This window comes from Amblyomma mixtum, chromosome 9 (assembly GCF_055824585.1).
Source record: "Amblyomma mixtum isolate Tamu chromosome 9, ASM5582458v1, whole genome shotgun sequence".
Lineage (NCBI taxonomy): Eukaryota > Metazoa > Arthropoda > Arachnida > Ixodida > Ixodidae > Amblyomma > Amblyomma mixtum.
The window spans coordinates 39476749-39492551 of NC_143020.1; the positions used below are offsets into that span (position 1 = coordinate 39476749).

The following is a 15803-nucleotide window of genomic DNA, read 5'->3' on the forward strand; positions in this document are numbered from 1 at the left end:
GCTATAGATAATCGTATTTTGCAGTTGTGGTTATTTTTCAGCCATGCGGTCACATTCACAAAATACTAAAGAGGGAATTATTCTATAATTACTAATAGGAGAACGTTCTCGCTCATTTTTCACTTCACCAGGTCAAGTTTTAGAATACCTAATACCTCTTGTGTACTCATCCTTTTGACGCAACTACCGAGCAGTTCTACCCTATTCTGTGTGGCACTTGACAGCGTTTTGATTTTATTGTTGGTTACCTGTCCACATAAATGTATTCGCAAGGCCTACCCATGAGTCCTATATCGTGAGACTTGCTTTTCTCTGTTTTCGTCTGCACCGCAAGAAATGAAATGGGTGTCCGAAAAACCAAAAATATCAAAAATTAGTTGCCATAAGCACATAAGGAATTGTTCGCCCCTCTAGGCAGTGGAGTTCAAGTGCTTTTAATATCGACGCTGGCGTACTGCCAGAAGGAAAGTGACAGCCTTAGGGAGACATATAACAGAAAGGTAAATAAAAAAATCAACATGAACAGGAAGATGCCTGACTCAAGACTTACTATATGCGGCCGATAAACGTGAGAGAGAAGATAAATTTTGTGCATTGGAGCAGAATGTTCAACATGTATCAGAATTGACACACGATTACGACACTCAGTAATGCACCTCTCAGCGCAGCTCTCCAGACGCCGCCTGGCACCACTGGCAGGTGACGTCTTTTCCGCTCTCGCCATGGCAGGTGGCGTTTCTCTATGGTACTACACTCGTCAACACGCCAACTGATGATGATGTCCTCGGGATTAAAGGCACTTAACCACGGCAGGGGATTGGCCAGGGTGCATAAGGGAGGGTGCCACCTGTCAGGTGGTGTGTTACGTAGGCGATGATGATGACGCCGCACATTATTGCATGTCACAAAGGCAACAACAACGACACGGAATATGAGAATGGGCGCCTGAGACTAGAAAAACTTGCGGCAAATTGCCATGCTTTCTCCGACAATATGGTAGCATAGTGTAGTACATCTGAGTAAATTACTGCTCGTGTAATACTGCTAGCATAGTATAAGCGAGATAATCGCAGGTTCTTTGATGCAGCGCTACACACTAACTGCAAGTGCGGCTGTGAGTGACAGACATTTAAGGCAGGAGTGTTGAGGTTGGGAAGAATACAGCTGGCGAGCAGGAAAAGAATAATTTTAGGTCAGTGGGAAAGGCCCTTTGTCCTAATGGGGAGATAGTCAGGCGTATGAGGATGATAATGATTATATATGGCTATAATATAGCTGGTGAGTCGTTTCTCTGCGGTCACGTGTCAACGCGATAGAATTCATGCTGCCTTGTAAAAGAAAAGCGAGTGTCATTGTGTGAACTGAATTGGAATGACCAACTTTGTTACTGGGGTTTGGTGGGAATCGACACCAGGTTCATCTGATTGCGAGACGGGCACCCTACCCAGAGCCCATGAAGGCTCATTTATTCAAGCTGAATAAAAGTGGACCTAGCGATAGCATTGTAGCCTTTCACTTAGTGAAACTTCCTGGATACATTTATTGATGCGTACATGACTACTTATAAGCATGCTAATTAGGAAGTCGGCAAATGAGCGGGCAGTACGGATACTCTTAAAGGTGAAGCTTAAGTGCCCTCCATTTTTTCGCGTTCGTAGGAGCAGGTCACTTTGTGGGGGCTGGGCTTTAACTAAGGGGCTGTATGCGTAGTCTCCATTTGCATGAGGACAGCTCGAAAAATGTGATACGATAGGCCTCCAGATCGATTAAGCACATTTTGTTAGGCAGCGCCTACTGCTCGTTGCAAGTTTTCCCCGCTCTATTACTGTCCGTGTGACATTAGCTATGCTACGCTCACTGAAGCCTGCCAATAGGCTTTAAAGGAAAGATGAAGGACCCCCCGATTAGAACAAATAATTGGCAACAATGGTTTTTGTGCCGTCTGCAAGCGATTTCGAACACGCCCTTCGTAATCCGAGTGCCGCCTTTAGGATGAATTTTTTAAGATGCCTTCATGTATGCATTTTTCAAACATAAAGATCCGAGTTGCCGCTCCAAGGCTTCCGACGCAGCACAGCTGTTAGCGTTTTATTTACCCTGCCGTCTGACTGAACAACCGTGGTAGAAATAGACTGGTGCACATAATCTTTTCGCTCAATGGTGCGATGCCTATCTACTGATCAGTTTCGAGAACAGACTCATCTACAAAGGAGCCCGGGAGGGTGTCCCGTCGCATTTTTTTTCCGTACAGAGAAAAGAAAACGTGCATTACCTTTGCCTGGAATAGAGATGCTTGCGATGGTCGCACCCCTCGATCTGCGCCTCGGGGGTCCGTTGACTTGTGTGCGCAAGGTGAATGAGAGGTTTGTGCAGGGCTTCACCTTGTCGCAGGTAAGCCGTGTCTGATTGTTTGGGAGATGAGCCCCAAAGGCGCAGGAGCCCACGGGGTTGTATTGAAAGGCACCGCTGGCATTTCTGCCAATCGTGGTTTCTACCCAATAGGAGTCGAACCTGCCCTCCGGTTGCGTCCAGGTCACGGTAAAGGAGTTTGGAGTAACAGTTTCCAGGCGCAGGCTGACTGGAGCAGGGGGATCTGCGGAGAATTGTATTTGTTCATTAGTCAAAACAAACGTATTTATCGGCGCTACTGAAGCCAATAAATGATTGTTTAAGGAGCAATGTTAACACTTTGTGGTTTGCCTGAAATGAGCGGATGTTCGTGGTAACATTTTTCTTCATTTCGTTTTACACAGCGCGGGTATGGGCTTTTCCTTCTGCATTCAAACTATCGAGAAAAGTAGCGCAGAACGCCGGAGATGTACCATATAAACGCACGTTGGGATCTCACAGGAGCACGTATTTTGCTATAACATTGACAAATTCTAAATATGCAGCCATGAGAAAAGTAGTGTACACTCGGCGACGTGCTTCCTCTTCTCAACAAAACATGATTATCGCACAGAAACAAAGAAGCTGCCATGAGTGAAGCTAAAAAGATCTCAGCGCATGCGTCGACCGCCGGCATGGCTTGACTATGGCGTGTATGTGAAAGACAATAAAAAATAAAATACTATACAGCTTTTGCACCTTAATGTGTATCCTTATTCTAGTCCCAAAAATGGCTGCTTTTCCGTGAGATTGGGAAAAGCGATGACTGAAAATTGCCTTAGCAGTTACAACAAAAAGCACCTTGATAGGTTAAGATTCATTATTATGTACACTGCAGTAAATTTCCGAGAGGGCGCCACGTCGCAGTGGATGGCCAGCAGAGTCTCGAAGAGCAAGCACAAGCAGCGGATCATTCAGCGGCTGACGCCGTCTTTCGCCTTGAGCGCCGGCCACTGAAGATTACGGAGCCGAAGGTTTGTTTTACAATAATTGTATTTTTTTTAGTTATCTATGGTTTTTATGTTGTAATCCTTTCTTGCGATTTATGCTGCCAACTGACTGCGGTCATCATCGCCATCATCAGCCTGGCTACGCCCACTGTAGGGCAAAGGCCTCTCCCAAGTCTGTCTAATTAACCATCTCCTTCTTCAGTTGCACCCACCGTATCCCCGCCAACTTAATCTCATCCGCCCACCTAATTATCTGCTGCCCCCTGCTACGCTTGCCTTCTCTTGGAATTCAATCCGTTACCCTTAAGTACCAGCGGTTATCTTGCCTTCGCATACATGCCCTGCCCAAGCATATTTCTTCCTCTTGATCTCGACTAGGATGTGATTAACCCGCGTTTGCTCCCTCAACCACTCTGTCCGCTTCTGATCTCTTAACGTTACACCTATCATTTTTCTCTCCATAGCACGCTGCCTTCTCCTTAACTTTAGCTGAACCCTCTTTGTTAGCCTCCACGTTTCTGCCCCATAGGTGAGTACCGGTAAGATACAGACAGCTATTATATACTTTTCTCTTGAGGGATATTGGTAAATTGCCATTCGTGATCTGAGAAAAGCTGCCATATGTGCTCCACCCCATTCTTATGAATTATTTTTAATCCTTGTTTTGAATAGGACCGCAGGCTGTAGTCAGGTTTTCTGTTACGCCTTTTGGCCTTCGCTTTCTTCGTTGGAAAATCAACTGTAAGCCATAATCGAAGGGATGAAAGGATGTTTTTTGGGTAATACTGGGAAAAGTGCCTGAATGCTCTTAGGATTTTTAGATTCTCTTATGGTACAGTGTCCTCTCCGTGCCTGGTTGCTTTTGCTTCGGAACGCAGCTAGCGCTTAATATTAGCCTAAATTAAACCCCAAAATGAATCATGCGATCACAAATTCTGCCGGAATGGAAAAAATACACATCTGTAATACACCTGAAATGCACAGCAAGGAGCACTTTTCGGAATATATATAACGTGCGAGGTTGACCTCTAGGTGTACTTTATATGCTGAAATATAATTCTATAATTTGAAGGTATAATTCTCTCAGCGCTGAAAAAGACGCAGTATCTCTGCAATAGAAAACAAATGCATTTGATTGGCATTGACATCTGAAAGAATTCGTGATTTAAACCAAAGATATTTGAGCACGCAATTTAAATAAAATGTTTTCCTTGCAGTCTGTAAAGATAAGAATAAACGAATTACCTCCAATCATCCACTATGTAGCCAAGTAGAAGCGAATATTTCTCATTGGGCCTCTCTTTAGCAATGCAGTCTATTTTTATTTCTAAAAAACACAGATCTTTGGAGTTTGTGATTAAGTCTTTCAGCAATAGGAACATTGAGGTTAGCGCCGTAGCAGATCAAAAGAAGCTATTCGCCTCAATGTCTTATCCCATCACCGCGACCAGGGTGGAGAGGGGGCAAATACTACATGAATAAATTCCCATCTTTTCCTTTGAAGCGCTCATTGAATGCCTTAATATGAGTGTAATGTAGACGAGAATGAAATGATCCTGCATGAACAGTAAGAAGCCTTTAAAATACATTTTGTTGATTTTTCGCATATGGCAAGAATCTCAGCATTGAAAACAAGGAAACTTAGTTAAAAATGGCCAATATCTGCCATGAATTGCTTTTTGATATCAGAGAGCGTAGTATGTATCCTTTAGTTTTACTGAAACTCACTAAATCGTTAGATGTTTACAGAATACTAAGTATTATGTACAAAATGGGTTCATTTGTGAAAGAAATCTGTTTTAAAAAAACTGCCTGTAAAACAGGTCGAAACGTCAAAAATAGGCGAATTAAAGTGGATCAAGCATGAAGCACAAAAACGTAAGGTACAATGCTATAAAATTAAGAGATAAATTTTCTCTGTGTTGCAACCATTACACCCCCCTCCCCCCCCCCCCCCCCCCAACCACCAAAAAAAACCGCCAGAACGAACAGACAGTAAGCGGGTAGAAACCAGTCTCACCGAAGGATGGAGTTTTGATCTCTAAAACTGAAGGCCGACTTCTGAGGACGCCGCTGCCGCATCGCGCAGTAGCAGTGATGACAATGCAATAATCTTTGCTGACTGTGCTAGCGAACTCCATTGATGTCTGTGACGTCTCAAATAGCTTGCAGGCATGGGCGGTCTTCTCAGAGCATGTGGTAAAGGAGTCGCATACTTTCACCCAGTAGGCATCGATGTTGCCCGACGCAATCTTCGGCGGATCCCAGCGAAGAAGTGTGAGTAATGGGGACTTCCCGACCATGGAAATATTTGACGGTGGATCCGGATCTGGGAATAGAAAAACGAAAATCATAGGCTTTCAAACTTGCCGTCTTTCAAATGTAAAGAGTTTGCAATGCGGGAAGTTTCTCCCTCCAGAGTGAGGAGCCATGAATCGACATATCCCCCCAAAAAAGCACAATTTACAACATTGACTGAGGAAGGAGTTGTAATTTTGGTGGCATTCATTTCGTACATGTTGTAGGTGCCGTCATTTCTCCTGGCAACGGATGAAGCTAGATTCCAGCTCCAAATACGCAATTCAATGGGTTTTAAGACTGCCATGCCCCACACGAGGAAACGCACTTTTTTTCTGTACATTTGTGCTCCGCATCATCAGCAGAGTTCAAATCTTTAAGGCAAAAGAACAATGTAAGGCTACCTTCAAGAAGCTGTTGCTCGCTAGAGCTGCTACTGCACTGATTTTATCTGCACTGTTGTCACAAAATTCGGCGCAATTTTGGGAACAAAGAAACAAAAACTGCGCCGCGCGGACGCGTCTCGCCGGCGCTAGCCGACAGGGGGAGAAGGAAACCCCCGCTGGGCGCCTAGCCTGTGTGCGTGTGCTCTTTCTCCCCTCCATCACCGCTCACCGACACGGCGTGCGCCGAGGGAATCAGTCATCCACGCCGATTTCTCTAGAACGTGCGAGTCGTTTCTACTGCTAACCGGGGGAAGAGGGGGATGCCTTGCGAGCGCTAAGACATGTCCCCCTCCTCTGCACTCCGACGTCGGCGACGGCGCAACGCCAGAACACGCTCGAATCTTCGAGATGCGACCCCCGACCTCTGACCAATGAGGACGCGCGGCCGGCGAGAGAAAGGAAGGGAAACTACAAGGGAGATGCTGCGTGTATGTGCGCGCCTACTTTGGCGCGTATAACAAACAGACGTGAGAGCGAACGCATAAAAGAAGGACGTTGACCGCTGTCAAGTCAGTCCGGACCGCCGTTTAAGCTTCATCGAAGCGCGCCCGTTCGACTCCCGGGAAAACACCACTCGGCCAGCATCGGAACAACGAGCCAACGTTCGCCAGTCAGCAAGACGGCATCGTCGTGAAACTCTGGTCGTCGGACTGCCGCAGTGCCCGGTGAACAAATTGTGTTTTATTTGTTTACCTCTCTCTCTTGTGTGAGTGCACTTTAGATGCAATATTGCCTCTGTATTGTATTCTCTCTCGAGTTTAACTTTCCACGAGCTGTATTGTTCTGTTAATCACTTTGTATGTGTCTGTACTAGTGATTGTGAAATCCTCTGTATCGTCTCGTTGCTGTATAAACATTGTTTTGTTTTGTGAACCTTTGGCTCCGACCCATTCTCTGGCTTGCGACCGGCGAAAGCTGGGCACCAAACGCCCAAAAACCTCTTGTCGCTTGGTAGCTGGTCTCCGCTGAGTTTGCCACGCTGAGTCGAGGGCATCTCCTTTGACTCCGAGACCGCTACCCCCACACGCTCTAAGGGTGTCTGGGGGCTTCACGCGTAAAAGTGCGCGAAGTGTGGGTGACAATGTATTCTGGCGTCCGCGACAGGACGTTTGGTGTTTGTAAGCGCAGAGAACGGAGAAAGAGTCGGAAGGAGTTTACGAAGAGGACGTAAACGAGGGTTAGCAGCAGAGCGATATTGTGAGGTGCCGCGCCGAAGCGGTTAGTGATGTTCACCGTTTAGAGGTATTCAGTGCCTTGAATGTAGAGTTCGGTCTCCAGATATGAGCTTCAAGGAGCTGAAGGAGCTAACAGAGGTCGGTCCCCAGATGGGGATGGCCGGAGCCGAACTGCGAGAATGGGTGGACCAGGAAAGAGAGAGAGCTGAGAAAGAAAGAGAGAGAGCGCGCTGGAGAAGCCGCTGAGAAAGAGAGGCAAAGGAAACGTGAAGAAGAAGAGAGAGAACGGAAAAGGCGCGAAGAAGCGGCCGAAAGAGCGTTTGAAATAGAAATGGCAGTCCTTCAGAAGAAGCTTCCTGAAATGCGGCGTTTGAGGAACGTAACGGATCCAGTGGAGCTTAACCTCAGAGAGGCCGGGCGGAAGACTAACGAGTCTATTTTGTTGACAACTACGGAAGAGGTTGTAACTAGCTCCACTAGTGAGAGTGAGGTTGTGGAACAGCCTGTTCCTGCAACTGAAACCACAGAGAGTGAAGAACAGACCGGAGTGTCGCTTCCTCTGGAAGTTGAAAGTGTAGCTACTGCCGAGGTAGTAGGCACTGAGGAGAAGGCCAACCTGACGCTTCCGTCGGAGGTGATCTTAGGGCAGTCGCCGGAAGATGAGGAAGAAAGCTGGAGTTCCAGCGAGAAGTCAGCGGGGTGCTCGACTGACTGTGGCAGTAGAGACCGTGAGGAAGAGCGGTCAAATTTCGAACAGAACGAAAGCTCCGACGCAGTAATAGCTGAGAGCGCACTCAGAGAAAACCTGGAAACCATTCCGAGAGAACCCTCGAGCAGCGAGGAAGACTTTGCTTATGAGGAAGGCGAGAAAATTTGTGCCTATGAAAAAGGCGAGGAAATTTTTTCCTGTGAGGGAAGAGAATGTGTAGTTGAAGGAAAGGAGCAGAGTCAGGAGAGGTCTGTATACGGCTGCACGGAAAGTGACCAACTGAAGCAAGGAATTGGGAAAGGAGAATTCAGAAGTGAAGAGAATGATTCTCCAATGGCTCCTGAGCCGAGTTCTGAGCATTACGCTCGAAGAGTAGTAAGGAAAAAGAAAAGGAAAGAGGACTTGAAGAAGAAAGCTCAGCCCTCGAAGAACAAAAGAGAGCTGAACCAGTGGCTTCATCGCGAGAAAACACCGCGGATGACGCAATTGACAGTGAAGCGGGCTTGACCCGAAGGAGAATTCGGAAGAAAGTAAAAAGAAATGAGTCGGACACCACCAAAGCAGGTGAAGCCGAAAAGCAGAAGCCCTGGAAAAAATTCAGGAAGAAAATGAACAGAGACAGAACTAAGCTGAAGACAGCTGAGTCGAGTCCAAGTGAACTGCGGGAACATCGCACCAAAGTGAGAAAAAAGTTTACACGAAGAAGCTCAGCTTTCAGCAAGGTCTCATAATGGAGGCGCAAAAGAAGACAGAAGAGCGCGCACCGAAAAAGAGAACACGAGGAGCGGAGCCGTCGTGAGCGAACTGGCGTAAAATTTGTTCGCAACAGACGCGCTAACCACAGGAAAGAAGGAAGGGTTCGAAGCATGAACCGATGCACAGACAGTACAAGTAGGAAGCTGGGTCACAACCGCGTTCGGAAGAGAAGCCTCAGCATGAGCCGGAAGAAGACTACAACCCGCGACAGGAAGAAAAGTCAGAATCGCGTGCCAAAGAGAATTAAAAGCGCGACTGAAAGCTTCAAGCAAACAGTAATTCTCCAAGCCCGCTTTGCAGGCCAAACTTGGAAGTATAGGCGAAAGTGTGCCTTGTATTTGCGTGCTCCATGTTCGTAGCCTTGTGTTAATGTACTGCCCAATCGCTGCGTGTTTTTATGTGCATTGTGAACTTTGCACTTTTTTATGTATGTGAAAGCATCAAGGTATTGATGCGTGTACTTTGGCATTCGCCGTTGACTTTGAGAGCGCATCCATAAGCGCCCGAATTTTGTGTTTTGTGAATATTGTTCCACAATATTCTTAAAGGAAGGGGCAGTGTCACAAAATTCGGCGCAATTTAAGGAACAAAGAAACAAAAACAGCGCCGCGCGGACGCGTCTCGCCGGCGCTAGCCGTAAGGGGGAGAAGGAAACCCCCTCTGGGCGCCTAGCCTGTGTGCGTGTGCTCTCTCTCCCTTCCACCACCGCTCACCCACACGGCATGCGCCGAGGGAATGAGTCATCCACGCCGATTTCTCTAGAACGTGCGAGTCGTTTCTACTGCTAACCGGGGGAAGAGAGGGAAGCCTTGCGAGCGCTAAGACATGTCCCCCTCCTGTCACTCGGACGTCAGCGACGGCGCCACGCCAGAACACGCTCGAATCTTCGAGATGCGACCCCCGACCTCTCACCAATGAGGACGCGCGGCCGGCGAGAGAAAGGAAGGGAAACTACACGGGAGATGCGGCGTGTATGTGCGCGCCTACTTTGGCGTGTAGAACAAACAGACGTGAGAGCGAGCCTATAAAAGAAGGACGTTGACCGCTGTCAAGTCAGTCCGGACCGCCGTTTAAGCTTCATCGAAGCGCGCCCGTTCGACTCCCGGGAAAACACCACTCGGCCAGCTTCGGACCAACGAGCCAACGTTCGCCAGTCAGCGGGACGGCATCGTCGTGGAATTCTGGTCGTTGGACTGCCGCAGTGCCCGGTGAACAAATTGTGTTTTGTTTGTTTACCTCTCTCTCTTGTGTGAGTGCACTTTAGATGCAATATTGCCTCTGTATTGTATTCTCTCTCGAGTTTAACTTTCCACGAGTTGTATTGTTCTGTTAATCACTTTGTATGTGTCTGTACTAGTGATTGTGAAATCCTCTGTATCGTCTCATTGCTGTATAAACATTGTTTTGTTTTGTGAACCTTTGGCTCCGACCCATTCTCTGGCTTGCGACCGGCGAAAGCTGGGCACCAAACGACCAAAAACCTCTTGTCACTTGGTAGCTGGTCTCCGCTGAGTGTGCCACGCTGAGTCGGAGGCATCTCCTTTGAGTCCGAGACCGCTACCCCCACACGCTCTAAGGGTGTCTGGGAGCTTCACGCGTAAAAGTGCGCGCAGTGTGGGTGACAACTGTGGCTTAAAATATGTGGCCACCATAGGGTCATTCCACATCAGACCACCGACATTGCACGCTGAGTGATAAGAGATCTTTTACTAAATGTTTTGTTCACCAGAGGTACTATGGTGAACTTCCTCCTAGGTTATTTTAGTCTTAAAAAATGCCAATACATGTCTATTGTATCTGCTTCGCTTCCAAGCAAGAGAAGAAGCAGTCCGCTCAGAGTAAAACGCCTAGAAAGGCATGCATGGGTCTGATGAACGCCATTGTCGGCTATGGTGCACGCACCGAAGACTCTTTGCCTGCCGCCCAAGAATTCAGTATTCGGGTTCCTACCCTTTACCCGTTCTAAACATTTGGTGTCGAAGCCTAACCCAGGATTACTTGGCACTTTCACTGTATTCCTGAGCATCTTCATAAAACTTTGCTCACATGGCGTCGCGTATAGTCAGGCCTTCTCTGAAGACCTTCAGCACTGATGCGATGAGTGGGTAAGACACTTGCCAGATTTGAAGAGCTTGCTATCCTGCATTACATCGGCCACGGAGGTAAGACACCCAACGTCCTTGAAGTATGTCTCCTTTGTGATGCGCGTCGACTACCATGCAGTGCAGAGATCTGATTCAATACGCACACGCATAGAGAAGCAGGCTTGCTTCTTACGAAGTTCCGTGATGCCCACTTAAGACTGTGATTCTTTTAGTGTTTCCCGGTGTACTTACCAGATATGAAAGTCGCTTACCAGAAATGAAAGTAGCTACTCGACTTTCAGGGTTAGCGACCACACGAGGAACTCCACATTCACGTTGTAGGGTATAGGAGGTGACTACGTCAAGTGCTGGCAAGATAGGTAGGTAGATCTCGCTGGTTGATCTTTTAAAAGATACTGTGCAGCTCCACATGACGGTACGGATCCGATACGCTTCAAGAATCGCCAGAGGAATGGCTGTTGCAGCAGTTCGGCCCTTTTGACAGCGAACAGCGCGTAACAAGTGATGCGCTTGTAGTCAATGCTAATTGCCTCGTTTAGGCTCTGAACCTGTGATTGATTTCACACCGCAGAGTAAAATAGATCGACTCCTGGGTATCATGGCATAGATATTTTGATTTCTGGACCATTGCCGAGCCGAAATACAACAGGTGGTCATCTATAGAGGTAGAGTTCTTGTAATTCGATCGACACTGGGTTCTTCATGTTCGAAAGGAGGCTTTTACGCGGAAATAAGTTGTCTCACTAGGTATGCTCCCCTCTCGCCAAAGGTGGCTAGCCTAATAGCTTTGGACAAGTTGACGCACCAGCTGACCTTGGTTACCTTGGTGGAGGACATTCTAGAAGCGTCCTGCTGCGTCGCAATGAAGCTGCTTCACTCTCCCTCTTCTCAACGTATATTCCCGTATATTCCCTTGAGCGAAGGCATCCATTCTCTCCTTGCACGCTTCTCCTGCCTATATATATATATATATATATATATATATATATATATATATATATATATATATATGACAGAAGCCAACAGCCACAGACACCAAGGGGCACAGGAGATTTTTTTTTAATTTATTTATTTAATTTGTGGTGTTGATCAATTTAGAATATTACTGAACATGTCATCGCTTAATGCTAATTTATTAGAAAAGCAGAAGGAAAAACAACCACATGCCGCCAGTGGGATCCGAACCCACGACCATCCGATTCCCATCCCGACCGTAATTCGGAGGTTGTGGGTTCGGATCCCACCGGTGGCATGTGGTTGTTTTTTCTTCTGCTTTTCTAATCAATTAGCATTAAGTCATGACATGTTCAGTAATATTCTAAATTGATCAACACCACAAATTAAATAAATAAATTTAAAAAAAAAATTCCCTGTGCCCCTTGGTTTCTGTGGCTGTTGGCTTCTGTCGTATTTATAACGAGCCCCTCATTCCCCTTCCCTTGTATGCCTATATATATATATATATATATATATATATATATATAGGCATACAAGGGAAGGGGAATGAGGGGCTCGTTATAAATACGACAGAAGCCAACAGCCACAGAAACCAAGGGGCACAGGGAATTTTTTTATATATATATATATATATATATATATATATATATATATATATATCTATATCTATATCTATATGTTGTGGCTGACTCGTAACTCACGTTTAACGGTCCGAAACACCTGCACCGCTGGGGAGCGGTCCGTTCTGTGATGAAATGTACTGTACATATGCATGCGTGCGCTTGTTTCTTTCTTCTTTTTTCTTTTTGTGTTTTGTTTTTTGTTTTCTTTGTGGTTTTGCTTTGTACTTTCCTTGTTAGAATATTGTTTTTGTTCATTCTGCTGGGTTCACCACCCACACCGAAGGGAGCTCCTCTCCAAACATTCTTGCTGGCGCCTTCTGAGAAGCAACTAGTTCCCTCCCTATCTATTTCTATAGCTTTGTTACCCAAGCCTCTTCCGTTGCCTTCCTATATTTATTTTTTATTTTTCAATGTTACTTTTGCTTCCGTTATTTTTTATATTTTTACGTATAAATGTTTTTCCCCTTCCCTGCCCTTCGCAACTCTCACCCTCTTCCCCCTAAATGGACTGGAGCACTTGCGTCTTTTACCGACTTTGCGTCCCTTTCCTCTAACGGGAAAGAGAGTGGTCTCACCTCTCCCTTTTGCGTACGGTGCCTAGAAAATTGGAAATTGTGGTCTTTCGTGTGTATACCCTGAGGAAGGACGGTCCTCCGTCCGAAACTGTCGGTATTAAATGAAGATAATTGCAATGTTGTGACCCCTTCTTCTATATATATATATATATATATATATATATATTGTCACGGGGATGTTATGGTAAGTCTATATTGGCGGCTCCGCCGAGATGGCCCACACTCAGCTACGACTCCAAAGGCCCAGCTACCCACTGTCAACGTCGTCGTCGTCCAGCGCACCGCCACTTCTTCGTTCACGATTCGTTCACTTATTCAGTAACCAGTTCACCGGTAACGCCATCCTCCTCGGCTGAAGACAACGTCTCGGTGCGTGTTAGGCGTGCGATGTCGAGGGTGGGTGATAGGGCTTGAGGCGAGCCACATGAACGACTTCGGATGTCAGTGGAGCGGACGGGGACTTTGGGTGGAGCGGTGTGATCTCCTACGTTACGTCGGTCACTGCCCGTAATACACGATAAGGACCTGTGTAGCGCGGCAGAAGTATTTCACATAACCGCACACGACGGGATGGGAGCCACAGCAAGACGAGTGATCCGGCAGGGTAGCGCACATCACGGTGCAGGCCATTGTAGCGGTGTTTTTGAGCCTCTTGAGAAGCGGAGAGCTCGTGACGAGCAACCTGGCGGGCGGCGTCTGCTCGGGCGATAGCGTCACGCGCATAAGTAGTGATAGGGCGGCTGTGTGCAGCAGAGTGTCGAAGGGCAGTAAGGGGTCTCGTCCGAAGAGAAGATAGAAGGGCGAGTAACTAGCGGTATCATGCCGCGACGAGTTGTACGCGAAGGTAACAAATGGCAAGCTGATGTCCCTGTCGCGGTGGTCGTCGGATACATACATGGCGAGCATGTCTGTCAGCATAGGGTTGAAACGCTCCGTAAGGCCGTTTGTCTGAGGATGATAAGCCGCGGTGAACTTGTGACATACGGAGCATGAACGAAGGATTTCGTCAACAACTCGGGAGAGGAAGCAGCGGCCACGGTCGGTAAGGAGTTGACGGGGAGCGCCATGGTGTAATATAACGTCGTGCAGAAGGAAGTCAGCGAAGTAAGTGGCGCAGCTGGTTAGAATGGCGCTACTGATCACGTACCGCGTGGCATAATCGTTGGCGACGGCAATCCACTTGTTGCCTGAGGAGGACTCCGGGAAGGGCCCAAGTAAATCAAGCCGAACACGAGAAAATGGGTCGGTCGGGATGGGAATCGGCTGCAGGTGTCCAGACGGCAGAACAGTGGGCTTCTTTCGGCGCTGACAGAGGTCGCAAGCGGCCACGAAGCGTTGGACGGAGCGGTACAGACTATGCTACAAGGAAACGCCGGCGCACGCGGTCGTACTAACGGGAGACACCAAGATGACCAGCCGTAGGTGCTTCATGCAGTTGTTCGACGATAATGGAGCGTAGGTATCGGGGAACACCTAGGAAGTGCTCAGCGCCATCACGTCGCATGTTGCGGCGGTACAGCGTGTTCCCGTCCAGCAAAAACCGGGGCAGAGAAGTGTCGCGCCGGTATGTGCTGAGGGGGTCGATGTTGCGAGGGGAGGGCGGGATCCAAGCACTCTTCGTCGGCAATGTGGGAGAGGTCGGAGATGGAGAGGACACAGGCATCCGACTCACAGTCTGTAGAAGAAGGAGGATCGACGGGACAGCGTGACAGGCAGTCTGCATCTTGATGGAGGCGACTGGACTTGTGAACCACGGAAAATGTGTATTCTTGCAATCGCAGTGCCCTCCGGCCAGGACGGCCAGTAGGGTCCTTGAGAGAGGAGAGCCAACACAGGGCGTGGTGGTCGGTTATAACAGTGAATGATCGACCGAACAAGTATGTGCGGAATTTTCCAATGGCGCCGACAAGAGCCAGGCACTCGCGTTCTGTGATGCAGTAATTCTTCTCGGCGGAAGAAAGAAGGCGGCTGGCCGCATTGTGCTGGCCGTATTGTCGCTGAGCAAGGATGGCGCCAATTCCATGGCCACTTGCATCGGTGCGAAGTTCAGTCGGAGGAGACGGGTTGAAATGGACCAGTACAGGAGGGTTGGTGAGGACGGCGATAAGGCTGGAGAATGCAGCAGCCTGCTCTGGTCCCCAGGAAAAAGGAACGCCTTTCTGCAACAGATTGGTTAGAGGCCGAGCGACGGCTGCGATGTTCGGGACGAGCCGGCGAAAGTGGGAACAAAGACCGATGAAACTGCGGTCATCGCTGGGCGAGCGGGGAAAGGGAAAAGCACTGATGGCACGAACTTTATCAGGGTCAGGTTGGATCCCACTCGCATTCACCAAATGGCCGAGGACTTTAAGTTCGCGGCGGCCGAAAGGGCATTTTTTTTAGTTGAGTTGAAGACCTGCGGGGCGGAAAAGTGCCAAGATGGACGAAACGCGAAGCAGGTGGGTTTCAAACGAGGGCGCGAAAACAATTACATCATCTAAGTAACAAAGACAGTTCGTCCACTTGAAGCCGCGGAGTAACGAGCCCATCATCTGTTCGAATGTGCCAGGGGTGTTACAAAGGCCGAAGGGCATGACCTTCAATTGGTAAAGGCCATCATAGGTGATGAAAGCCGTTTTCTCGCGGTCTCTTGCGTCAACAGAGATTTGCCAATATCCGTTACGAAGATCGATGGAAGCAAAGTAGCGGGCGCGATGTAAGCAGTCCAGGGCATTATCTATGCGCGAAAGGGGATAGACGTCTTTCTTCGTGACCTTGTTGAGATGACAATAGTCGACGCAAAACCTCCTACTTTGGTCTTTCTTTTTCACGAGCACGACAA

General features: G+C 47.9%; 1 protein-coding gene across 1 annotated transcript in view; it reads right to left on the bottom strand.

Moving 5' to 3' along the window:
* Positions 1-15803, bottom strand: part of LOC149328805 (fibronectin-like) — a 106101-nt gene that overhangs the window by 44645 nt on the left and 45653 nt on the right. Inside the window, exons 8-9 of the mRNA XM_089559098.1 lie at positions 5359-5667; positions 2273-2593 (exon numbers count right to left, since the gene is read on the bottom strand). Coding sequence (XP_089415224.1) covers positions 2273-2593; positions 5359-5667 — 630 coding nt within the window. The remainder of the gene's footprint in view (positions 1-2272; positions 2594-5358; positions 5668-15803) is intronic.